At 24.6% G+C, this 26,791-nt stretch overlaps 1 protein-coding gene across 6 annotated transcripts; it reads left to right on the top strand.

Annotated features, from left to right (window-relative positions):
* The first annotated feature begins 125 nt into the window (after nucleotides 1–125).
* Nucleotides 126–26,033, top strand: LOC129614870 (alpha-tocopherol transfer protein-like). 6 transcript variants are annotated; one of them, XM_055529823.1, is made up of 7 exons: nucleotides 12,091–12,387; nucleotides 13,941–14,047; nucleotides 21,305–21,364; nucleotides 21,438–21,557; nucleotides 22,783–22,877; nucleotides 24,713–24,866; nucleotides 24,941–26,033. In XM_055529823.1, the coding sequence occupies exons 2-7, from the start codon at nucleotides 14,044–14,046 to the stop codon at nucleotides 25,426–25,428; spliced, it is 921 nt and encodes a 306-aa protein (XP_055385798.1). In that variant the 5' UTR covers nucleotides 12,091–12,387; nucleotides 13,941–14,043; the 3' UTR covers nucleotides 25,429–26,033. The 6 variants fall into 6 exon arrangements, with proteins under 6 accessions (XP_055385827.1, XP_055385811.1, XP_055385817.1 ...); XM_055529829.1 differs by having other exon boundaries at nucleotides 13,959–14,047; XM_055529834.1 differs by having other exon boundaries at nucleotides 12,126–12,238.
* The last annotated feature ends 758 nt before the right edge of the window (nucleotides 26,034–26,791 follow it).

A 26,791-nucleotide genomic window follows, 5' to 3' on the forward strand; every position in this document is an offset into this window, starting at 1 on the left:
TAATTTTAATTGTCAAACAAACAGTTGTTTGTGGATATAATGTGTGTACACGAAATTTAAGAACGTGTAAATGAGAAACTTCATCGTATGTGTGTATACAAAATAATTTCATTGTAATTTTTATTCATTCGAAGTTTATATTTCAAATATGTAAGACCTGAATCATGTTCAGTTCGTTAAAGAAAAAATATTAAAAAAAAATCAATTAAGAATCCTAATAAGATAAAGTGATTTTAAATTTGGTGAAAAAATAAAACAGAATTTGTGGGTTTTGCAAGTTTTGAAAAAACATCAAGTAAGGTTTTCTGAAAAAAGTAAACATATTTTTTTGGCTGTTTATAAAAGTAAGGAAATATACCTAATTTCATCTTTCGAATTTAACAAATTCTAAAAAAAAATTATTTTATTACTAATAAATTTAAAAATTTTTTGCATTACAAGAAATTTATACTTTCTAAAAAATAATTTTTATTTAAAAAATCTCTTTAAATTTTTAATTAAAAAAATCTCAAAAAGCACTAATTCGGAAATAATAACATGATAATAAGTGAAAAAACATCAAAATAATAGCTAATGCTCGATGTAAAGAAATTTAGTAATGTCAAGAAATTGTAGCCATTATAGTTTTTCACACAATGCACATAAATCAAATATTACAAGGGTTCAAGTCTCCCCTGTTTTCCCTATTATTTCTAAAATACGCCTTCATTTTGTGTTAGAATAAAAACTGCTTGACCTTTGATTAAAATCAAATCGAAAAGTAGAGACTAAAAAGACATCACAAATATTTAAAATGCAAAAATAAATGTAAAAATGTGGAAAAGTAAAAATAAATTTTTATAAAAACAATTGTAAAAATGAAATAACAAAGAAACTGAATAATTAAATTTTTATTAATTTAATTAAGTACATGTATACATACACACATATGCATATAGGGTTTTTAGCTTTAAAGTGATCATTTAAAAGCAATCGTTTAAAGTAGTACTTATTCCGTTTCTAACATGCATACATATACAATTTCAGTTAAAAATGACATTTTTTTCACAACTAAGTAAGTAAATAATTTTTCCTACTAAACGCAAAATATTTTTTTTAATGTTATGTTTGGGAATCTTTTAAATGTTTATGTGAAGCCTTTTTGACCACATAAAGAACCAGTTTAAGAGTTAGGGGACTTAATATTTAAGAAAGCGAACTACAGATTAATTTGCTCGAAATCGGTGGAGCAAAATCATCGTCTACATGGCACTTAATTCAGAAATATCTACATATGTACATACATAAGTGTAATTCCTTAATACCAAAGCCAATGACAAATCTGATATTAAATTCATATTATACTAATATTAAAATTTAATATGTAATATGAATTATGTACATAAAATTTGAAATGTAATATTAAATATTACCTATCAAATTACCCAAATACTTATGTACATATGTAAATGAATTTACCAAAATAGATTGCAGATTGCCATACACACATCAATATGTATGTTTAATGCTAAATAATAGGTCTGTCTGGTATAAGAAAGTTTTTAAAAACTTTATAAAGTTCTTGCATGCAAAATCCTTGGGATAATACCTTTTGAACAAAAATGAGAGGAAATGATGACGCTTTTATAATCTACAACCAAAATTTTCGGTTTTTGGTATAACCAAATATTTGTTTATGTTTGATAAGTACTTTGATATTAGACGTTTATCACATATTTATAAAGTTTTTCTAAGTTTTCCGTCTGGTTTTTTTTTTTAAGTGAAATTTTTTTTTCTTTTTGAGAGAAATTTCGTCATTTTTTCTTTTTTTAAGGTCTTTGCAAGTTATATTCCAGAGAGATTTAATTATTACGATTTAAAAAATTGTTTGAATTATTAGTTTTACTGACATATTAATTTTAATACCTTATGTTATAATTTGTATACATAAGAATATCCCATAAATGAACTAAACTTTTTATATTTTTCAGAATTTAATGTACTTTTTTATTTTCATTCATTACAATTGAATTTGTTGAGTATTTTAAAATTAAATAAAGTTGGGTCAAACCAATGGTTTGTATTGTAGCACTTTTCCCTTCAATAAGTGAAAATACTGCTTTTAATTTAAATACGTTCTATGTATACCTGCGACACTATTAAATTTATTTTCATTTATAAACGAAACTAGTTCTAGGATTGCATATATTTAGGATGAACGATTAAGCAGTCTTTGAAATAAAGCAAAAATTAATTTAAAGAGCGGTTAACATAATGCTTGATTTTATAGTTAATTGCGTGAGTTATGAAAAAAAATTATATTTTTTAATGTCATAGAATGAACCGTTAGTTTTTTGCGTTCATAGAAATTTGAAAAAGTTTGCGGTTTCGGAAATATTACACGTAAAATATTCGAATTTTACAAATTGCAAGAGGCGATAACTTGAGACGGGTTGGGGATCGAAAAAAAATTTCGAACGAAATAAACTATATAATAATTGGGTAAAAAGTACCATTTTTAGGGTTTTAGGGGGGTATAACTTTTATAAGGGGGAGAAAGGTAAAAATTTTCTTCTATGGAAATAAGTTTCTAGTAAAGATCTATTCACATATTAAATTTCAGCTTTCAACTTCAGAGTAAAACTAATAAGCGCTTTTTTTCAAAAATTTTTTGGAAAAATGGTAAAAATAATTAAATAATGCTGCTTATAATAACCTTTCAACTTAAATTTTCAAAATTCTCACTAAAACTTCTAAATTTATTGCTTCAAAGTTGTATGTAGTTTTTTGTACTATTAGAAGAAATTAAAAATAGTACAATTCTAATGAAATCCGTGACTTAAATAATGCTTTAAAAAAGATTTAAGTACGGTATTAATACGGTATTAGTACCGTCTCAGAGCTTTCAATACCTTTACATTGTAAAAAAAACTACTAAAGCTTTTGATACATTTTGGAATACAATTTTTACCATATCAATACAACTTTGACATTTGTTTGAAAATTTCAATTTAAAGTTCTGTGCAAATGTTAATTTTAAAAAAATGAATGTGTTCGGAAATATTGTTGTAAATAATTCAATTGAATTGAATGGGAAATCCGGTTCTACTTCAAGGATCTCATTATATATTTTGTTCCATAACGTGGATTTTTTAAAAAGGTTGGTACGAATTCACTTTCGTATTTCAGCCTCACTGTAATCAATAATTTTTTCCTATCCACGGTCCATTTCTTATTACTGCAAAAATTAAATGTTAAATCAATATTACATTTAATGAATTAAGGTATAACTTACTGCTCTTTTTCCATTTTTATTTTAAATTTTAAAAATAACATATACGTGAATGTTTTCAAAAAACTTTTTTGCTTATGAATTTGAAATATGACAAATGACACTAAATTTTGTATAACTAACAAACGTTACCACATTACTGGAAAAATAGCATTCTTATGCTTTATTTTGGAAAAAACTTGATAGCTAGCACTTTATTGCTGAAAATATATGCTAGTTTATTTTATCGGTTATATCTGGTAACATTTATATGACAAGGTATAAGAAAAGCGTGCTCGATTTTTTCGATACCCGATTTACTTTTATTTTACGTCTCCATTACGTATAAAACGCATTTTGGAAAAGTGTACAATGTCAAGAGCTTTTAGTAAACTTTTTGGAATTTGATACTTTGTAAAATTTTACGTCTTAAGCGCATTATTGAAGTCACGGTATATCTACATATGTATATACACATTACTTGACGCTAATGTTGCTACAATAATAGTTAATATCATAGATTATATTCATAATTTTTAACATTATAATGTGGAGCGTACTCTTTTTGAGCTTGATATGACATATTAGAATTCTTGAAAAAAATGCTAAAAACTTTGTGAAAGAGCTGAAAGTGCTCCAAGTAAAGAAAGGACTTAAAAGAGCAGGACTAAAAATTCCAACCATGATGCAAAGCGTTTTAATTGAGCATCTAGATTATTATAAATTATAATTAGTTTTTTTTTTCTACCAAAAAAGTTATTAAAATGTTTGCCTTGTATTTTTTTTTGATTTTTAGATCAAAAAATTTTCTGTGTGAGTCAGTATGTGACTATCTTTCCATTTGGAAGACAGGAAAGGTGAAATACGTTCAAATTTGCCATTATTTTTTTTAAATACATTTTTCTAGCGAATTCATTAACTGATTTTTTAAAGTTCAAATGATAAATATTCAAATAATATGAAGAATCAGCAGAGGTAAAAAATTAATCAATTTCCTTCACACAAATAATTATCAAAACTACTTGCAAACTATATTTGATGTTCACTCTACAAACTTGATCGCCTGATACATTGTAATATCATGGTATTAATATTTTTACGAAAATCCTTTAAAAAGTAGGCCCGAATTATTTTTTCTTTTATTTGAATTAAATTGTAGGATCATGTACATATTATTATTTATGTGCATATGTATTACAAGGTTACACTCCTTAGGAGTATTTGTATTTCAATTTTACGTCTGGTACTATACGTCTCGTATACATACATATGTACATATGTACATTTCCATATTTCTGTACAGAACACAAAATACTTATGTACATATATATATTGTTTTGTAAAGACTAATTGCTAATTGCTTTCTAAAGACTAAAAAAAAAACAAATTTCTTTATAATGCATATTTACCGAATGTTATCTAGAATTTTCTTGCAAATTTATGATATTTCCTAACAAACTGACAAATTGGAAATATATTTACATATAAAAAATATACATACTTATAATATAATATAAAAGAAATCAACAAACCAAAAAAATATGCGGTTTTCAAGCATATTTTTTTGGTTTGTTGATTTCTTTTATATTCTATTATAAGTATGTATTTTTTTTTAGAGCTATGTACTCCTTTTTTTGAAAATCTCTACTTTCAAATAAAATGTAGCTCCTTTACTGATAAACTTAGCGAAATTAATTATTGAGAATGCTTTCTGCTTTTCATTCCAAAAATATACCATTTTTGAAGATTTCAGTTTGAGTTTTTTCAAAAGTTTAAATACATATTTAAAATTATTCAAATCATGTAAAAAATTTTTAATTTATAAAATATTCCATTAAAGAAAAATTTTCTGTAATATTGTTAGAAACTATTGTTAAAACTTAACAGAATACATAGATATATTAGTTACAAACATGTAACTAATATGATATGTAGATAATATAATATTTTCATAAGCAAAATATTAAATAAATACTATACATGTATATACGAGTACATACGTATATAGTATTTCAATGTGTACATGTAAACATACTTATTTTAAAAGTTATTTTTAGACTTTATAAACATTTAAATGAAACAGTAATTGAGTAGTGCTTATATAAGTTTGTACTATGTACTTGTGTATGACTGTAATGATTTCCAATTATGATACATGCAATAATTAAATTTTCATTTCAAATAAAGTTAAATTTAGCTAATCAAAGTTAATAACGTGTTATTCTGTAATATAAATTGGAAATTAAAAAAAAAATCTGATTGTGTATTTGCTGATACATACACAATACTAAAATATTTTTGCAAATTTAATAAAGTAGATGATTCTAATTCATTTTAACATAAGTAATTATTTATGTATGTACATTCAAGTTAATTTTTTTTTTCGTCGATATTTGCAGGCTGTATTTCAAAACAATTTTCGATATACATACATACATATGTACATATTTTCGATTTAAAAAAATTGCTAATAATTTCAAATTAGATTTTTCTGATATTATTTAGACAACAAAATATTTGCAAACCTTGTTAAAATGTTACAAAACCTTGCTGTTAAGTTTTGCATTACAATATATTGTATTATTTTGCAAAATCTACTTTTCATAAAGCTAGCAGGCTAATTTTGCAACAAAATTTGATATTTTTGACCTTTGCATTTAACTTTGACCATGCATTTACCCTTTACCTTTGACCATGCATTTAACTATTATAATAAAAACAAGAAAAATTAATTTCTGATGCAAAAAGTCAAACTCAAAGTTTGCGCTTGTTTGACGCATAGTTAAATATGAACATTATTTAATCATATTAAAAAAGCAATGTTAGTAAATATTATTACTTTTAATTATATAGCCATGTACATACATAACAAAATAAATTATAATTTACATTTAATTTATTATAGCGCCTGAAAACAATTTAGAAAATCTTAACTTGCATAGGTTATTTTATGGAAAATTTAAAATTAAATAAACCTATCCTTGATGTTAAGCTTGAATAAAAATGATTAAATTCAAGTTAAAAAGCAATTAAATGTTTTCTACGTACATTTTGCAGCAAAACATACAGGTATTCAGTTATAGTCTTTTTGCTATATAGCGTTATTATTATATTATAAACTTATTAATAATAAAAGTAATAAATAGATGACAAAATTAATAATAACATATTATTTACAAAAGGTCAAAAGATCAAATTTTGTTGCAAAATTAGCCTGCTAGCTTTATGAAAAATAGATTTTGCAAAATAATACATATTGTAATGCAAAACTTAACAGCGAGATTTTCTAACAGTATGTTTGTTAACAAGCTTTGCAAATATTTTGTTGTCTAAAAAATATGATTCACACTTCCTCCTAAGTCGTTAAATAGGGCTTGAAGAATTATAACATATTTATGTAATATTGGCCAAAAGGTTTTAGCCTGGAACCCTCAGATTTCCAACTGTAATGTTATAGATAAGTTTAGCTTAATAAAAAAACCAAATATGTATATACATACATACATATAAGTTCAAAAAAAGCACTATATAAAAATCATTTATTCGTACTTAAAAATTACTTAGAAGAAAGAATAAGCGAAATTTAAACTAAGGCAAATGAATAAGTAAATATAATATTAAGAGTATTGATAAGTTCATTTATATAAAATTAATAAATAAGTTCAGTTATATAAAATTCATAAATTTTCGTTTGCACTATTCTATTCCACAAAAAAATCAATGTAAAATAACAGTGAAAATTATTACTCTTTCGCATCTCTTTAAACCCGTACGAACCTATGCTCGAAAGGTATACTAAATTTGCCTTACCGTTTGTAACGCTAAGAAATAATGGTCTGAGATATAGACTCAAGTTTATGTTTTTGATCAGTGTCAAATTCTGAGTCTATTTAGTTTTGTCTGTCCGTCCCAACGATAACTCAAAAACCAATTGAGCTAAGTTCACCATTAATTAATAAGCTAATAATTTATTACAGTAAATTCCAGATCGTATTTAAATTGGATATGATCGGGGTACTGGTTCGGGTAGCTGCCATATAACTTCCAAATTAATTTGGCTATATCTCAGAAACTAAAATAGCTTTGGTATTGAAATTTAACACAATCGAATATATTAGGAAGGCCAATGGGTTAGATAAAAGCCATTGAAATTGCTTGACTCTTTCTGGTAGCTGCCATACAAATTCAAAAGTTATTTAACTATATCTTATAAACTGTAAAAGCTGTGGTATTGAAATTTCGCACAAGTAAATATATAAGTACGGCCGATGTATTGGCAACGATGGCAAATTTTCGCAAAATAATTTCTTACAGTAAATACCAGATCGTATTTAAATTGGATATGGTTGGGGTACAGGTTAGGGTAGCTGCCATATAACTTCCAAATTTATTTGGCTATATCTCAGAAACTATAAAAGCTGTGGTATTGAAATTCACACAATCGAATATATTAGTAGAGCCAATGTGTTTGATAAAATTCGTTGAAATTGTTTGTCTCTTTCTGTTAGCTGCCATATACATAACTTTAATTGTAGTTTGGCTATATCTTAGAAAATATTGAAAAAAAAGTACTGAATTTTTGCATAATTTAATATGGTAATATTAATTTATACAAAATTAATAGGATAACAAATTCGTATGGGTATCACAGAGTTCACACGGTTAACTCTGTTTTTTCTCGTTTTGTATTATTTTTTGTACCGCTAAGTAGTAGTGTTTCTTCAATTTGAAAAAAAAATAAATACATATAAGTACATATGTATGTATGTATACATCTTTAAATCAATCTAATATTCAAGAAATTTCTACTCGTGTAGCACATGACGTGTATAATATAATATTGGGAATATTATATGTACATGTTGCGTATATGTGTAGATGCAAACATATTTCTAGTTACAACGTGAAATTAATGTATGCACACATGCACATGTACCTACTTAAATAATCTGTTGTGACCTTAAACATTGATTTTTACTCATTACCTTGATATTATAATGATTAAATAAATTGTACATTTACTTTTTTGCTAGCGTATGTATGTATGCATTCATGTACAAATTGAAAACAGGTAATAATAATAGGTTAAAACTCTAAAAACAATCAAGGATGAACTTAAAAAATATTAGCCTTTAAGCAAAAAACTGGTTTACAAGAAATTTTCAAAAATTTTCATACTTGTATATAGATAAAAAAATTATAAAAGCCTATAATAAAAACTACGTAGTTGGAAAGGTAAAGTTTATTGCTGATGTATGTATTTATGTAAGGATATATGCATTTATGTAGAGATGTATATGTGGTATGTACGTGCACAGGTATATGCTTGTACGAATGAATATATCACTATATGTATGCTCGTAATGTTCGTAATTTATTAAGACCTAATAAAGCAGTAATTAAACTGAAACAAGATTAAGAGTCTGATTGCGTATCTCCCTATTTTACCCACTAAGTGAAAAAAAAGTGAATAATTATTATTATATTTGTATAATGTAATTTTCGAGTGAGAAGAAATATTTCGTATTGCGTGTATCGTTTTTTTCTAAAACGTATACAAAATCTATTCACTTTGTTTTTGAAGGCTTTCAGTTGATAATTTGAGAAATAAAGTTTGGTTAAACCAATAGTTTGTAATGTAGCACTTTTCCCTTCAGCAAGCGAAAATACTATTTTTAAGAAAAATCCATGTACATACTACATTATTAAAATTATTTTCATTCAGTACGAATACATTTCAAAGATTGCATACATTTAGAATGAGCACTAGTATGTAACCTTTGAAATAAAATGGAAAAAAAATTAAAAGGCTTTAACATAATGTTCGAGTTTAAGAGTTATTAGCGAAAGTTAAGAAAATAATTATATTTTTTAATGGCATTATATTTACCGTTAGCTTTTTGCATTTGTAGAAATGTGGAAAAGCCTGCTCTTTCGGAAATATAAGTTATCAAAAATTCAAATGTTACAAATTTTAAGAGGCGTTAACTTCAGAGAGGGTGAAGATGGAAAACATTTTCTTCTACCTAAATAAATTATTTATATTAGTGTCTAAAAGCTGCTAAAACTTCAGACTCCTACAACTGAATCTAGAAGGGAAACGATAATAAAAATTTAAAAAAAAAGGATTGTAGATAACGGCAAATTTTAACGGTCATTTTGTTTTTTTAAAGTTCAAATATGCTATACCACTGTAATAAAAGCTTATCTACTCTTCGGCCTTTACAGAATTTAAAAGATGCTTACAGGTGGTTTCGTTACATTATATAGTCCGAAAATCGCGTTTTTACTACTTTGAAGGACTATAATTTTTAGAGGGAGATAGATAAAAATTTTCTTCAATCGAAATAAGCTTTCAGTAAAAATCTATGTACATATAAAATTTTAGCCTTAACGGGCTAACGAATAGAGTGAATCTAATTAGCACTTATTTCAAAAATTTTTTGATGAGTAAACTTATTAGAAAAATGAAATACCTATTAGAAAAACACAGAATTTTGAATTAAAGGTGAGATGAAAAAGTGAGATCCACAATAAGACTGTAAATTGCTACAGTCACTTGATGCGGTTTATAAATTAACATATTTTATATAAAAATCGAGTTTCATAATACCAGCGAATTTCTAGTATTTTCTTCCGGAATTTCTCAATAATAGGAAAAACAAGGATGAAAAATGAAATATATAGTGAAAATAAAATTTAAAATAAAACAAAAAAGAAATTTGATGTGAATAGCACATAACCGATCATGTTGTGCATTTTTTGAATAAAATTTCCACTAAATGTGGTCCACTAATTAAGGGAAAGTGTTGCACAAGTTAATAAAATGTCCCTGAAATTTCACATTTGAAAAAAGCAAATAAGCCTCTACTTTAAAACAAATGTTATTTCGCAGCGCTAAATGTTAATTTGGTACTTCACTTTCTGTCAAAATTTTTTTGTTTATTTATTTATTTTATTTATTATCTTAAAAATGGCCTTCTCAATTACTTTATACACGGATTGTAGAAATTATATTGTAATAATATTTAAAAATGAGCGTGAGTGACAAAAAATAAAAACTCAGCGCAAAATTTCAATTACAAAGGACTAATGTCTTTATATCTAACAAGTCCCAATGCTCAGAGAGAAACTTGAAAGCACACCTTATTTTATATGGCCTTTTTTAAATCGAAGTGGCTATTTTTTGAGAAGAAATATTAAAATAAATTCACACTTATTATAAAGCAGGTAAAATTTAGAACATATATTTGAAAAATCAAAAAAATATATTAATATTTTCATTGATAATTATTTTAAAATTTAAAAAAAAAGCGGAAAAACAACAAACACAACCTTCGCCTTCAACGTTTTATTTGTTACTGAAAGCATTTCATTATTTTTAAGTGAACAGCTTTTTTTTCTCATAGGGTAAGTTAACGCAAGATATGGGAAGTACCTGTGGTGTCAAGTTGAAAATATAATTAATGAAAGATAATTCTTAAATATTGATATAAATACATAGTAAAGAAAAAATTTGAAGAGGGAATTAGAAAATAATATCTAAAATACAATCAAATATTATTTGTTAAATACAAATTTTATATAAACTTCAAAATTTTACCACTATTTTTATTTGAAAAAATATTAAAAACTTACTATCATTTATATCAATTACCTAAGAAAAAAAAATATTTAAAATGTTTGGAAAAAACAATCATATATTTTTATGACCGGATTTGAATATTTTTCTATTTTTGAAATAAATGGTATTTTAACAAATGACTCGAAAATTCCGACTGTAAAATAACAGGTATTTTAAAGTTTTTGTTCAGGTATTTTAAAATTCTTTCCGTTTAGAATTAAGATAGGTCATACATACACATGCAGAGACATTTTATAAATAGATTGCTCTTGTTTACCTGCTAATAAAATATGAAAAAAGAGCACAGTAAAATTTTTGAAGCACTCAATATAACATGTTTGAAGTAGTTTTAAAATAATTATTTAAAAAAAAATTTATTGGAAGTAGGTACATACATATTTATTTTTAATAACTTAAAAACTAACTGAAATTATTTGAAACAATTTTATAAGTAACGTATAAATAACCGAAATGAGATAATTCAAATTGTTGAAATGTGTCAACCTATATTACTTTTAATAACATTTTTGTTAGCCGACACTACTCAACTTGCCTTATTGGGAAATACAAAATGTGCATAAAAAATCATACATCCTTCCTCATTAACATTTGAAACCATACTGAAATATGAATTTGAAATTTTTTATCATTTTTTCTTTCCTCCTACCTTTCTTTCTTTTTCGTGCAATAGAATTTAAATGGGAAGCTTTTTAAAAAATGTGTATAATATCCTGAGATTTTTTAAAATATTAATCTCTTTTTTACGTAAAAAAAAAGAAAAAAATAATAAAAAATATGACACGATCAGTGGCATTTAAAGAAAAAACCAACAACGAGGCCAAAAATTCGTAACATTTCGTAAAAAAAATTGAGTATTGGGACTTGTTAGATATAAAGACATTACAAAGGACAATCAGAAAACGAACGTTCAAAATAGTAAAACATAATAAGAACATAATTCATTCATATTAATGCAATTTATTATTGCTCTCTAAAATAAACTTAGATTTACATTTTTCAGAGTGATCACTTTTTAACTAAAATATATTGTGATCACAGCTGCCATCTTTCTTAAAACATTTCGTTTCGTTGAAGTTAACTTTAGTGCGATCCAATTACAATACCTCTCTTATTATATACGCAGCAGTCGGTAAAAAAAAAACAAGAATTTTAATTCAAAATATAAACCACAAAATATACAAGTTCGAAATTTAGTTGAGTTTATAACATTGATCGGTGCAGTAGTGAAATATGATATGTGTGAATGTGAAGTGCCTACAAATCGTATTAAAAGATTTTCATGAATACTATTGCTAAAATATCTTAATCAGTTGCATAGGTACAAGGAACGTCTAAAGAATAACGTACATTGTTTTTTTATCACATTATTTTATTGTAATTCGTCATAATTATAAAGATAATCGTAAATAAACAGACCGATCTCGATCATATACAAATAAATTAAATAGAATAAGAAGAAAAAGTGATTGTTTATAAAAGCAAATAGAGAGAAGTAAAAATATTAGTTTTTTGAAAAAAATAATTTTAATAATAAACTATAAATTAGTCTATAAAATTAAAAAAAAATAAAGTCAAATAAAATGATTGTTATTCTTATTGTAGTGAATGTTCGTGAATTATTCAAAAAAAAACGTGAAAAATATTTAATTACATACTTAAATATATGTGCATGTATACATGCATACGCACATATAAAATTTTAATACTAACTATAAAATTACTAGTTTTATATAAATGTTAAATAAATATGTAAACTTTTTTCTTTGAAATGTGTGCATCCATACATACATATATGCATTAACATTCAAAAAAATCTGATCTTAACAATCTAAGCCATCAGAGCAAAAGTACAACACTAACACTTCCAATTACTTATTTAGAGTTGGTTTATTTTTCTCTTATTACAATCGTTTTGACTTATTTTGAATTGTTGCACACCTCTAGGGTAATAAATGTCAAAAACTGATAAAATAAAACGATTTCTCGATTATTTTCCAAATAAAAATGTCTGTCGGAAAAAACGTGCATAACTAATCTTCCTTATACTACTCGTGCATCATATATTAACGCGTGGAACAGTATTGTTGTAGTCAATTCTGAAGAATTCTACATGTTAAAATGGCGAATCTTATGACAGTATGCAAACGTTCACTATTCTATTACTATTGGAAAATAAATAAGATATGTAAATATTAATGCTAAATCCGAAAAAGTCCAATGGGGCAAATGGAATTATCTTCTAAATAAGTTTTTGTGCATAATTTCTTCATTATTACTTACGCAGTTTTACACTGATCGATTAAAAACTTAAGTTTCCATTAAAAATAGCTTGACTTGTTCAACTGTCAAATAACCCTAACAGATATTTTAAATAAATGTATACAATATTTGGGAAACTATAAAACTGCATGAAATTTGGGAGTTGTGTGTTATAATTATATGGGGTTTTCATTCTTAATAATTTGAATTGAACAAATTTTACAATATAAAAAAAATTTATAGCAGTTTATTTTTCAATGTTTTGATTTGAAAGTACTTTAACCTCTTCTTGATACTTGTTTTACGTTTTTATTAACAATGATTTAATTTTATTAAAAGATCCTCATTATTGGAAAATAAATTTTGGGAAATTAAACATGTAAATATTACAGTCAGTCGCCATTCTTTGTACACTATTGGTACAAAGTATAGTATATGAACAATAATAGTATATTAACTCGTATATGAAGAATAATAGTATATGAACTCGTGCTTCCAAGTCCTGAAGATAAAAGTTAAGTGATATACTTACATATATGGTTTCCCACTAAGCGAAGAAATTAATAGTACATTATATAGGTACAACAAAATGATAAGAATAACAAAAAATTTTATTACTCTTATATCATTTATTTATTATTTATTTACTTCACATAAATAATAATATAAATTTATTAATATTAGTAAATTTATTATTATTTATTGTACATTATTTATATATTATTTATAATAAATCATTAATATTTATTACATATTAATAAATATTTTATTATTTATGTATATAAGCGATTATTTAAATCAAAGGTGTTCATCAAATTTATTTAAGGAAACATTACACACAACATAAAAATATTATTGTTAATTATATTTGTTAATAATATTTATAAAAATGAGTAAGTAGTATTATGTAAATAAATATTATTGAAATAAATTTTAATTTTATAACACAAACAAATATATGTACTAAAATATAAATTAAAATAAACAGCATGTACTAAAATATTAATCCATTTAACACATTTTTAATTATTATTTATTAAACATTAATAATTTTAAAGCGTTGTTTGGGGCCTTAATCTCTCTACAATGCTAACGAAGAAAGATGCTAACGAATCACAAGTGAAGTGTCAGAAAAAAGCTCCTAAAAGCAGTAGAATTATCATCAAAACTTTCTTTATAATATCCCTGGTGTATTCTGACTCACTAATTTGTTTGATTTATTTTTATTATAAATTTAGTTTTATATGTTATTTTAGTGTATGTGAAAGAACGATGTGGTAATAATTAAAATTTATTAAGAAAAACGATTAAACCTGATATATGTATATATATATCTGAGTTAAGTGAAATATACACTCTTATAATTTTTACAAAAAGATAGGAAGAACCTTGGAACAAAGATAAAGCTTTGTGTAATATATTTTAGTTAAAAAATCTAAAACCAATAAATGATCAAAATTTATTTAAAATATTGGAATGTTGTAATTTCATTTATGAAGAAAAACAGAACCAATGTCTTCTTTATCTTAACAAAAAATTTTTTGTCGTGTCACATTATATCTTACTTTAATTAACATAAAATTTCATTTCTAAGCTCTTGATCGATTTTGTATAATTTTTTCACTTAAATTATTCAAATAATATCAGCAATAGCTTATTTTATTGAATATTTTGTTCATATTTTTTGTATTTCAGAAGAAAAGCTAATTAAAAAAATACTGAAACAAATTTAAATTGAATTGTATGGCTAATTTCACACATTTTACATATAAAATTTTATAGTATGAAGTCAATGGAAGTTTTGAAAAAATTTAATTTTAAATAATACCTTGGAAAAACCTAATTATTTTCAATTTTTTATAGTAATTAAAGTAGTTTTTTAACTTCAAGTTAAACGTGTCTTACGATATGTGTGTTTATTACACATTTTATATTATTATTCAAATATTTTCTATACCTATCATAGCAGCAAAATAATGCTACATTTCAATTATAAATTTTATTTGGATTAGTATAAATTTAATTAAATTCTTACAACATTCTTAAAGTAATTTGCAACAATACGTTCACGTGGCATTAATTTTGATATTCTGAAATGCAGGCAAAAAGTAGATGATAACTTATTAAATTACATATTTAATGTACAATCCTTAAATATGACTTTTCTATTTCGAGTTGATAATTTTGTTAGAAGTAAAATTTATAATGCTATATAACGTACATAACAGAAATAAAATAGTAATGCCATATCTATCAGGCCACCAAGCTGAAATTATTTTCCGAAATTTTGATCCGGAAAAAAATTACAAAACAGTAAATTCTTAATGTTTTATGTTCTCAAAGTATGCCGCTTGAAATATTTTTTTATCTTATTATTTAGTATAGTTTTATAAGCAATCTAGTTTAAAATAATTATTTTTTTGATTTTTTATATTTTTAAATTCTATTTCTTGGAATATTTGGAAGAGAAGAAAGGTTGTTTGCGCTAAAAATTGCATTTTTGTTTTAAATGAATTCTGACACCCTTTCCATTTAAACTATAAATTGGGAATTTCTTTTTAATTTGATTTCTGAACTTGATATATGGTATTAGTAATTTATATGAAAATTTCAAATTATTTTTAAAATATGTATGTATGAAATAGTTCACATGTATATATGTATGTAATTTACAAAAAAACAATTTTCATATAATTTTTATGGAAATTGTATTATTGTAAAATTGTAAGTATTAATATCAGATTTTTAAATCAATTTAAATATTTTTTGTGCTAAAAATTCTTTTTTTTTTCTTATAAAAGGACTAGACCTTAATAAAATGAAGCAAGAAGTACATACATATGTATGTACATGCAACAAATTAATTTTTTTTATTATACTTATGTAGCGGGATCGATTGCATATGGTTATGGGATAATGATGATTAAAAATATTGAAAATTCAATTTGATTAGAAAAAATGGGAATAAATTTAAAAAAAATTTTTTATTTTTAATATGAAAATAACAGAACTAAATTTAGTGCTTGATTATCTTTCCACTTGGAAGACAAGACAAATTATTTTGTTTTTTCAAATACCTTTTCCTAGAAAATACACCGCCGATTTTTTTTGAATTTTGAATGTTAGATATTCAAATAATATGAAAAATTATTTAAAACAGGTTCAAAAATATATACTTTCAATTAAATACATATATTGCTTTTTAAAAAAAATTGCATTAAAACTTGCATAGTAGAAATTTATCAAGAGGCAACTCGTGATCGCGGGAGAGACTTGAATGTCATCGATAATTTTAAACATGAATTTCAATTTAGTCATGTATGGTACCAAGAGAAAGATTTTTGGAGAAGCTCACTTAAAAATATAAAAGCCAGGCCGCAGCAAAGCGCGATGGTTTATCAAATTTTGAATGAAAATTTATTGCCAAGCATTAATAATTGAAGGATAAATATACATAGATTAATTGGGAACCAACTTTTATTAAAAACGTATTTGTTAAGCCCAAATGGAAAGTTTAAAGCACTTTAGTAGCTTTGATATTTTAATATATACCTATATGTATGCGTACACACTTATGTATATTTGAACTTATATGTACACACAAAAAGTGATTGCAAGTTTTTGGTTAAAACCAAAGTATATCTACTAACAAGTAGTTCGACTCTCCGTTTACATCACACTAATGCAATCACTCACCAATTTTTCTATACAAAAAATTCTCTTAGTTAAAAGAGTTAAGCAGTATACTTTCTTATTTTCATTTTTATACACATAAGAATTTTTGGGAGAGGGAAAGAGTACGCAATAGTTGCCAACCTGTTTTTTTATAATGTAATTTTGAAAGGCGACACTTTATTATTTGTTCCTATATAAAGTATAGGGAAAAATATTAATAAATTTAAAAGCGACACAATAATTTCTGTAATTCATTCCAGTACAAGGTGGGAAAAAAGATGCATTCGTATTATAAAAGCGAAGCGGAAAAAAAGTGTTTAAAAAAAATTATTATAATTTATAAGAAAAATAATAAAAATAAATTTTAAAAAGACGTATAATATCAAAAACAATTTTAAGTAGTTGTGAAAAAAAAAAATTTTTTATAATAATGGGTAAACATTATTTGAAGTGTTTGGGATGAAAAAAAGCCGACACGAAAATTTCATTTGTTGCCAAAAGATGTGAAGAGATATATACTTTTGAAAATATTTTTAATATTTAGTGTTAGGCATTTGTAATTAATAAATAAAATAAATGAATTATCTTTAAATTTTTTATTTTTATTTCAATCTTAATAAATTTAGAACATATTTCCCATGAATTGTTAATAATTATATTTCATAAAGGAATCAGTATGCATACACCTTTTTTTTCCTTATAAATTACTTTATTTCTATGTCCTGAAATTTCAAACTCTTTTGCTTTCATACATTCGAATTAAAAAATGAAATATAAATTTTGTTATTTCAAAATAAAAATAACAAAATTTTTACCTAACTTAATTTAATTTTATTTTAGTTCAATGTTTTTGATACACTCGTTTGTTTACAATATTTTGTTTCTTTCTTGCTTACACAACTCTTATTACCATCTATTTCTAAAAAAAAAATGGAATATTTTAAGAATTTGGAAGCAAGATGCAAATGAAAACTAACGGAATGGAACGAGTCGAATTACTTATTAGTAGATATACTTTGGTTTTAACGATCAAAACCATGGCTATACGTACGAAAGATTAAAGAAACACAACATGTTGTATTCTTCTTTTTTGTTTTAAATCAGGTTTTGACCTTAAAAACAATTTTTCATATAATTTCAACAAATCGGAATTAGCAACTTTTTCAGTAAAAATTATTAAGTCCTATTAGTTATAATTAGTGACATAGCTGGGTTAAGGTCAAATTTAAATAAAATTTTTATTATCATTGATTTTTCTTGATCTGATGTATTAGCATATTACAAAAAATTTTATCATAAAAAACAACGTTTTTACCATGAAAAATTCATAAATTTCTATACGGTAAGCAAACACTATAAATTGTGAAAGCTTTAAAAAACCTTGTCTATAAAGCGATTTTCAAAAATATTATTTTTAGAAAAACAAAATTAACGTGTAGGTATGCATAAATGCATAATGTTATTTCATAAATAACATTATGTTTATACAGTTTACACAGCACTTTGAGTTCCATACTTATCGGTGAACAAAAAAAATTTAACTAAGTCCCATATGCATCACAGATGTAATTCTTAAATTTGAAGACACTACGATATATACATATAATTAAATCGTAGTATTATTTTTATCTAAATTAATTTTACAATAGCTCATAATAACGTTTTTTTTTCTTTGGCTAAAATTAAATTGATCTTAAATGGATGTACTCAGCTTGTTATTCCTTTTAGGTTTGGTGGTGAAAACTAGCTCTACTAAACATTTCATATTTGCTAATCGATAGTGCATTGGAACTCAACGTGTTAAAACAAATTTTTAATTTTCTAAGTAAATTATTACACAAACCAGCAAAGTTTGATCAGCACATAACCGACCGAAAGTTTTATTGTCTTGTTGCATAAGGTTATGAAAATACCTCCTGAATACTTTTTTCAAATTTTAGGGCCTCTAGTAATAGCTTTGAGTTAACATACCTAGAAAAATGTAAATTTGGCTCTTAGTAGAGTTTCGCTTTGTGCTACTCGAATTCCCTGAAAAGTTCGTCAGTTACTTCCAGTAACTTGCCGAGGTCTGACATATCCCAAAAGTTGGCCAATCGTGTCATAGCCAAAATAGACTTATATACATAAATTTTTATCAAAATCTTTTCAACTGAAATTGAGATACACGCGTGCGTACACAAACCGACAGATCGATATATTGCTAAAAATAGTTTATATACGCTTCCCTACTATTGAGATGTGTGTTTCCACCGAAAATCGATAAGGGAAATTTTGTGTGATCACATAGCTTCCATTATTGTACGATTAATACAATAATTATTTATAACTTCACTCTCATATAACTTTACATGTATATCTCTATAAATTATTATATATAGGTACATATAGGTATGTATATGTTAAGGTAGCGCAAAACTTTTTGTAGGAAAACTTTCCATGAGATTTTTACACACTTACAAAACACCGATACATGCCAACATGTTATAATAATAAGTTTATATATGCTAAAACTCGTTTTAAATAGCTTAACCTAGAGAAATAATATTTAATTAAGGTCACGGAATAAAACAATAATAACATAATTAAAATACGGAATAAAACAAAGAAAAACTAAATTAATGTTTTTAAACAACCATCACTATAAGAGCCTACTTTTAGAACTCAAGAGATGGGAACTATCAAGTAAAAGCTAACTCCAATCTTATTAGAAAAATGAAATATTCATTAGAAAATCAGAAAATTCTGATTTGAAAGTGAATAAAAAGTGAGTTAGAAAAGCGAAATATAAGATTAGGCTCTTAATGTTATTTGGTTTGGATTAATTCCAAACATTTTCTACCTAAAAAAAAGGCGGTAAATATACATATTGTACAATTTTTTTCTTGTTTAAATTTTGTGGCTCTGTAATTTACAGTGATGAAAAGATCATGAATAAATATGCAAATCATACACAGAATGTGCAAATCAATTTTATCTGACAACCTTATGTATATGTTTCGGATCTACAGAATAACGCTGCCGTACAGTAAAATATAAGTTATAAGAAATATTAGATTTGCTAACATTTTTATGATCTTAGAAATATTCATATTTTTTGATGAAGTTCAACATAAAGTTCAGAGGTCAGGCCGTTTAACATTAAAATATATTTATTTCTGAGGAGGATTATTTACTTTAGTGGTAGTACTCGAAATAAGGCAGTATTTACAAAATCACAGTTTTCATAAGAACGATATAAAGTACACATGACAACTACTTAAACAGTGTAATATCTATAAACTTTGCAAAAAATATTAATAAATCTCTCAGTAAACTCAAAATAAAGCATACAAAAACAAAACCTTCGCGACGTTATTTTCTCATTTTATATTCTCTTCATTTTTGCTTTATTTAGAGTCATAGTATGATAGACACAAAATATAGTGAGACTAGTAAAACAAAAAACAAAATTTAAAGAAATAAATACATACATATATTGTGTATATAATTTAGCAGTTATACTTTATATTATGAAAATTATTTCAATTTCAATCACTCACCAATATTTCTATACAAAAAATTCCCTTAGTTAAAAGAGTTAAACAGTATACCTTCATACGTTTTTAATAAAAGTTAATAAATACGTTTTTAATAAAAGTTGGTTCCCAATTAATCTATGTATATTTATCCTTCAATTATTAATGCTTGGCAATAAATTTTCATTCAAAATTTGATAAACCATCGCGCTTTGCTGCGGCCTGGCTTTTATATTTTTAAGTGAGCTTCTCCAAAAATCTTTCTCTTGGTACCAAAAGTTGGGAGGCTTCGCGGACGGTCGAATGAAGTTTATATGTGAAATTTCAAGTACATCTGTTGAATATTTTATTCATGATGATCAAAAATCTAAAACAGGTCCGCTAAAAAGTACAGTTCCCGAGGCCTGATATATCACAAAAGTTGATCAATCCGTGCCATAGTCGAAATTAGCTTACATATAAAATTAGGCCTTACATATTTGAAATTTATTTCAATGTTTATAACGAATTTTTTGTTTTTTTGGTTAAGAAATGCAAAGCTATTTTTTTGAAAAAAAAATACACATTTTTCTAAAATACCTTATATGAAAATACCCTTTTTTCAATAACAGCGTCCACTTTAAAAGAAAACAATATTGGAACCCTACTCCTAACTTGTTGCTGAATCATCTTGTATTCTTATGTACATTTTCATATTTTGAGTTTTAGTTGTTGCAATTTCAATTGTTATTTCTTAAAAATAATACTATTGTTGTTCGGAACATAGTGTCAAAATTTATCATTTCTCGTCTTCTTTTTTTGATTGAGGTAGAAATAAATTACATGCTGGTCCAATTTATAATTTAGCAATTTAATTTTAAGACATCAAATTTTTCTCAAGCAAAAATATTATAAACACATAAAACGCAATTCAATTTTATTTTGTATTAAAATTATATTTAAAATTATTCGTGCTTACAGAGGTATCAACAATGTTAACGGAAATAGACGAGCTACCCTCGATACGCATGGGAGATGTAGGTAAGCATAAGTGTTATTTGAAACATATGTTTTTAAACTTAAGTGTTTGAATAATAGATTATTTTTATTTAAGTTCTACGTTTAGAGCTAGACGGTCCAAATGAATTTTCACGGGGAGTTGCTGAAAAAGAATTGAGGGAAACAAATGAAGTGAAGAAGAAAGCTATAGATGAACTTAAAAATTTATTACAAAGTAAGATTTAAAAAAATTTATACTTATTAAAGAAAAAAAAAAACATTTTTTTCTGTCATAAATACAACAATGTCTCGTTGAAGACTGCAAAATATCGTGTGTTTGATTGGGAAACACGTTTTTTTACATGTTTGAAGTTAAAAAAATTAATTTTAAATTTTGAATCGACTAACTTTTTTAAATTAAATCAATGATTATTTTAAAAAAATACCCGTAAATAAGAAACATTAGAGTAATTGAATGATTAAAAATTACAAAATAGAAATTAATTGCAAAAAAAAACATATGAGAAAAAAAAATTAACATTAAAGTTCGACATAACAATTTTTTAATTTGAATCAGTGTTAATTAATTTACATGCATTATTTATCAACTACGTTATTAGTAATTAGTTACGTAAAACTTCTATTGAATTTCTATTTCAATTTAATCGAAAAATTCTCATTCTTAATAAATTATTTAATGATAAATATGCGGGTAAAAAATTTAATTTTAAAGTGTAAATAAAAGGTAGCTATGTATGTACTTATGTATTTGTCATAAAAAAATGTAATTTACTTAACTTTAAATTATTAAAACAAAAAGTTAAAATTGAGAAAGCTATTTTCTCAGTTTGTTAGGTTTTTTTTGTTACGTACGTTGTGTGTTGTTACTTCAAAATCAACACGTGTACATATTTTTGTACATATATTGAAAGTTATGTTAAAGTCATAAACATAACCAGGATACAAGGATGCACCTCCAAAATTGGCAACTCTAACATTTTGTCTAATTACGGCGAGTAAAACATAATTAAGATGCAAAACAGCACATTCAAATTTGGCACTTTCGGAAGCTTTTATATAGTAATAATAAAAACAACAATAGCAGCTTAAATCTACAGTGAAGTCACAAATTTTTATTAACGGCATACTCGAAATTAGAAAAGAAAGCAGTTAAGGTTTATTGTTTATTAAATTGTAACTTATTGTAAAAATTTTATACAGCATCATGTTTTTTCAGAAAATTATTGGTGTTATACATGTACATTTTTATTTTTCGTATGGTTTAATATGTAATTAATATGTTATATGTGTACATACATAGCTAGGTACGACTGAAAATTCTTGATTTATCATTATTTTATAATTAAGTTGCATAGTTCTAGAAATTGTTCTAGATATATTATTTCTAGATATATTTTATAATATATGTATACATACTATATATATTTTTTATTTTTCAGAGGAAACCGATTTAATGTGCCCATTGGAAAACGAGGACTGGTTGGTTAGGTTTTTAAGACCTACTAAATTTTATCCAGAAAGTGCTAAAGAACTGGTAATGAAATTAATTTCTATCTTAATAATTTCGTATAAGATTTTTAAAAAATCAATTTATTTTCTATTGAAATTATTTTTTAGTTTGAAAAAAAAAACTATTTGTAGGTCCTTTTCTTTTGCTTAATATTTTTTGATTTTTATTTTCGTATATTAGAAGAGAAACAAGCAATTAAAGGCACTTAATTGCTCCTTTTTAGGTTAACTGAAACCTCTAACTGAAATCTTAAAAATATTTTTTTACATAATTATAGATATTTGATTATTAAAAATTTATTTTTGCAGATTTATTGGTTAAAATATGTTAGTTATATTTCTATATGTACATAAATGTAACCAATAAAAACAAATCATTATTTCTGTGCTATGATTACCGTCAAACCTGAAATAGTTTTATAGCATAGAAACAAAATTTTTATAATACTTTAGAAATATAGACATGCTACGATTTCCGAATGTACATTATATATTTAATAACTTTTTTTGCAGATTTCACAGTTTTAATTTGTCGAAGATATTTTGTAATAATTCTAAGTTAGCACTGATTATTTAAAGTATTCAGCTGATTATTTAAAGTTTTTAATAAAAAAAAACATACTTAGAGTTTGAAAAATTTACCCTATGAAAGTTTTTCAATTCATAATTTACATTTTAAATGGCAATGAGGAATATCTGTATCGATTTATTTTTTATAAATTTTGGGTCGATTTATTTTCTAAATTTTCAATAATATTTACAATCGATTTATTTTCTATATTTTTAATAAAATTTATTTTAAATTCTTCTTAAAAACTTCCTTCTTTTGGCAATTTTTTTTTAAAAACAGCAAAACAAAACCCCAAAATTTATTTATATAAAAATATTTTTAGGTATTTTTTTTATATAAATGTCTTAAAAAATAAAAAGACGATGATAATTTTTTTTCTTCATATTATACATTTTTTTAAAAACTACAAAAAGAAAATGAGAGTTGCTCTCTCTACGCGGTAGAGAGAGAGTTGCACTACCATGGTAATAATATAAACACGTTACATTTTTCTAAATTTATTTATATAGTTGAAATAACAATAATTAAAATATGAATAAAAGAAAATAAAAAAAAAAATTAAAAAAAAAAACAGTAAAAGAAAATTAGGTAAATCAATAACATATTGTCATATGCTTATTCGTTATCATTAGCAAATTTTATTTTTTAAAGGTTACTTTAAAATAAAAAAGAGGTTATTTTAAAGTAAAAAAAATCTGATGTGGTCAGCACATAACCGACCGCATTGTGTATTGTCTAGTTAAATGAAAGTGTTACAGAATATTATAAAAATGTCTGTTAAATACTTCTTTCCAATTTTTAGGACATTAGTAAGCTTATAGTTAACATACTTAGAAAAATGTAAATTTGACTCTTAGTAGAGTTTCGCTTTGGTCGGTAAAAAGGTTAATTTCCAGTAAAAATAGTTTAATTAAATGCCAAAATGGTTTAATTTAATGGAAAAATGCTATATATAGATGTACATACATTATACCAAAAAAAAAAGAATTTAAGAAATTTCAACTTTTAGGTGTATATATACATTCAGGTTTTCAATTGCTATTTGAAATAATTCCCATTTAAATTTTTAACTTTAAATTTACCGTAAAGAAAAAAAAATATGTATTACAAAGTACAAACGACTTACACTTACCTTTTTAACACTTACCCTATTTACTCAGTTGCTATTTTAAGGACAATATTGAAACGTTTTTCATTTTTTCTCCGTATTACTTTTTAATTACCGAAATTCTTTGTTAATACATAACTTATAATTGCATATATATTCTTTCTACTTTTATTTCTTTTAGATCAAAAGGTATTATTCATTTAAAGTAAAACATCATGATGTTTACAACAATTTGGTACCTGACAATGAATCTAATATTTTTAAATCAAATATTTTAACAGTTTTCTCTAACCGAGATCAATTAGGTCGAAGAGTTCTAGTCATAGAGCTAGGGAGTAAGTATTCTTGTAACATTATTTTATACTTAACTTTTAAAATAAATTTTTTAACTTATTAAAATTCTCCTCAGAAAAGTGGAATCATAAAAAAGTTAGCCTGGATGAAGTGTTTAAAGGATGTGTTTTATTTTTAGAGATGGCTTTATTAGAATCAGACACTCAAATTAATGGTGGTGTTGTTATATTTGATATGGACGGTTTATCATTATCTCAAACAATGCAGTTTACACCACCTTTTGCTAAACGTATTGTTGATTGGTTGCAAGATTCTGTACCATTACGTGTCAAAGCAATACATATCGTTAATCAGCCAAAAATTTTTAATATTGTTTTTGCATTATTTAAACCCTTTTTAAGAGAAAAATTACGTTCAAGAATATATTTTCACGGAACTGATCGCGATTCATTGCACCAGCATATGTCACCAAAAGTTTTACCCAGTTGTTATGGTGGTATCTTAGAGTTAAAACGACCCGAGGGTGAAGAATGGTATTCCATTTTAATGAAATGCTCAAAAGAATTTCAAGCAATTAATAGTTATGGTTACAATAAAAAGTAATTAGTATTAAATGTATAATAATTAAGTATGTAAATAGTACTTACGTAATATTTCTGTTATAGATACTTAAAACATTCTGTATATAGTTTATAGTGATATACAGAAGACAATTCTTGCAATTACACAATGAACTACTATTTTTGAGCAACGCTGATTCAAGTTAAAAAACTCAAAGCTCCTCAAAAAAGTAGGTGAATCTGTAATTACAAAAATTGTCTTCTGTATAGCACTATGAATTATATACACAATCAAAATTTTATAAAACTTATTACATGTATGGTATCGATGTTAAAGTAAAATATTTCGAAATTTAAATGTTCCGTAAATAATTTAAAATTATGTACATAATATAACTGTACGTAAGGTCAATCATTTTATATTTATCAAAAATTTCAATATAATAACTTTAAATAATGAAAAGTCTATTTAAGTACCACAAGAATTATGTTCAAATATGTAATTGTAGCTACATTTTTAGTTTTTTTAAATAATTTTGAAAATTGCAAGATTTTTAGAGAGTTGCAAGGTAAATTGATTGTAAATCACCACAAAATGGTAGCAACTTTTTTTTAAATGCAATAAAGTAAATGTCTCCAAATACCGAATTTCATATACACAAATACATATTTACGTACGTATTTAATTTTTATTTCAGTTTTTACACTGTATTTTCACCATATCTATTCAGTCTTAAGGTCTTTAATTTTTAATCCAATAACAACGTACAATAATTTTCCAAAATATGTTTTGAAAATTCATACATACATACATATTTGTTTTGAATTGAATAACATAAATTTATTGTGAATTTCATTTCAGTTTATTTTAATTCAGTTTTTGTACACAAAATTCTATGTTGGCTCAACTTTTTCGACTTCACAGGTGCCACTTTTGAAAATTTTTTTCTAAAAGGTTTCTTTAAAAAAAAAAAGAGCTTTTCTTTTAAAGTAGTAATAAGACGTTGAGATTCAAGCAAAATAGTAAGTGCTTTATAATACATTAAAACTATGTATGTAAAAAGGCTACCTAACTTGTAAAAACAATTAAGAAATATTGTGATATAATTAGACGTTACATTGTTAATTACACTAATTAAGTATCTATGTATATATTTTTTAAATTTAATAGAAAAAGATGAACTTTGCAGTTTAAGAAAATATCTGTATGTAATTTAATCTTTAAAATATCTATAATATAATTTAATTATTTATATAAAATATTATTCGTATCGGTACGTACAATGAAAATATGGAATTTGCCAGGCGCAGTAATCGAAAAAACTATTTTTTATTGAAATTTAAAATTAAAAGACAAAAAAATGCTATTAATAATAATGAATTTTAAAAAAATTTTGAAAGGAAAT

The sequence above is a fragment of the Condylostylus longicornis genome, unplaced genomic scaffold (assembly GCF_029603195.1).
Source record: "Condylostylus longicornis isolate FDR11 unplaced genomic scaffold, ASM2960319v2 ptg000005l, whole genome shotgun sequence".
In the NCBI taxonomy this organism is placed as follows: Eukaryota; Metazoa; Arthropoda; class Insecta; order Diptera; family Dolichopodidae; genus Condylostylus; species Condylostylus longicornis.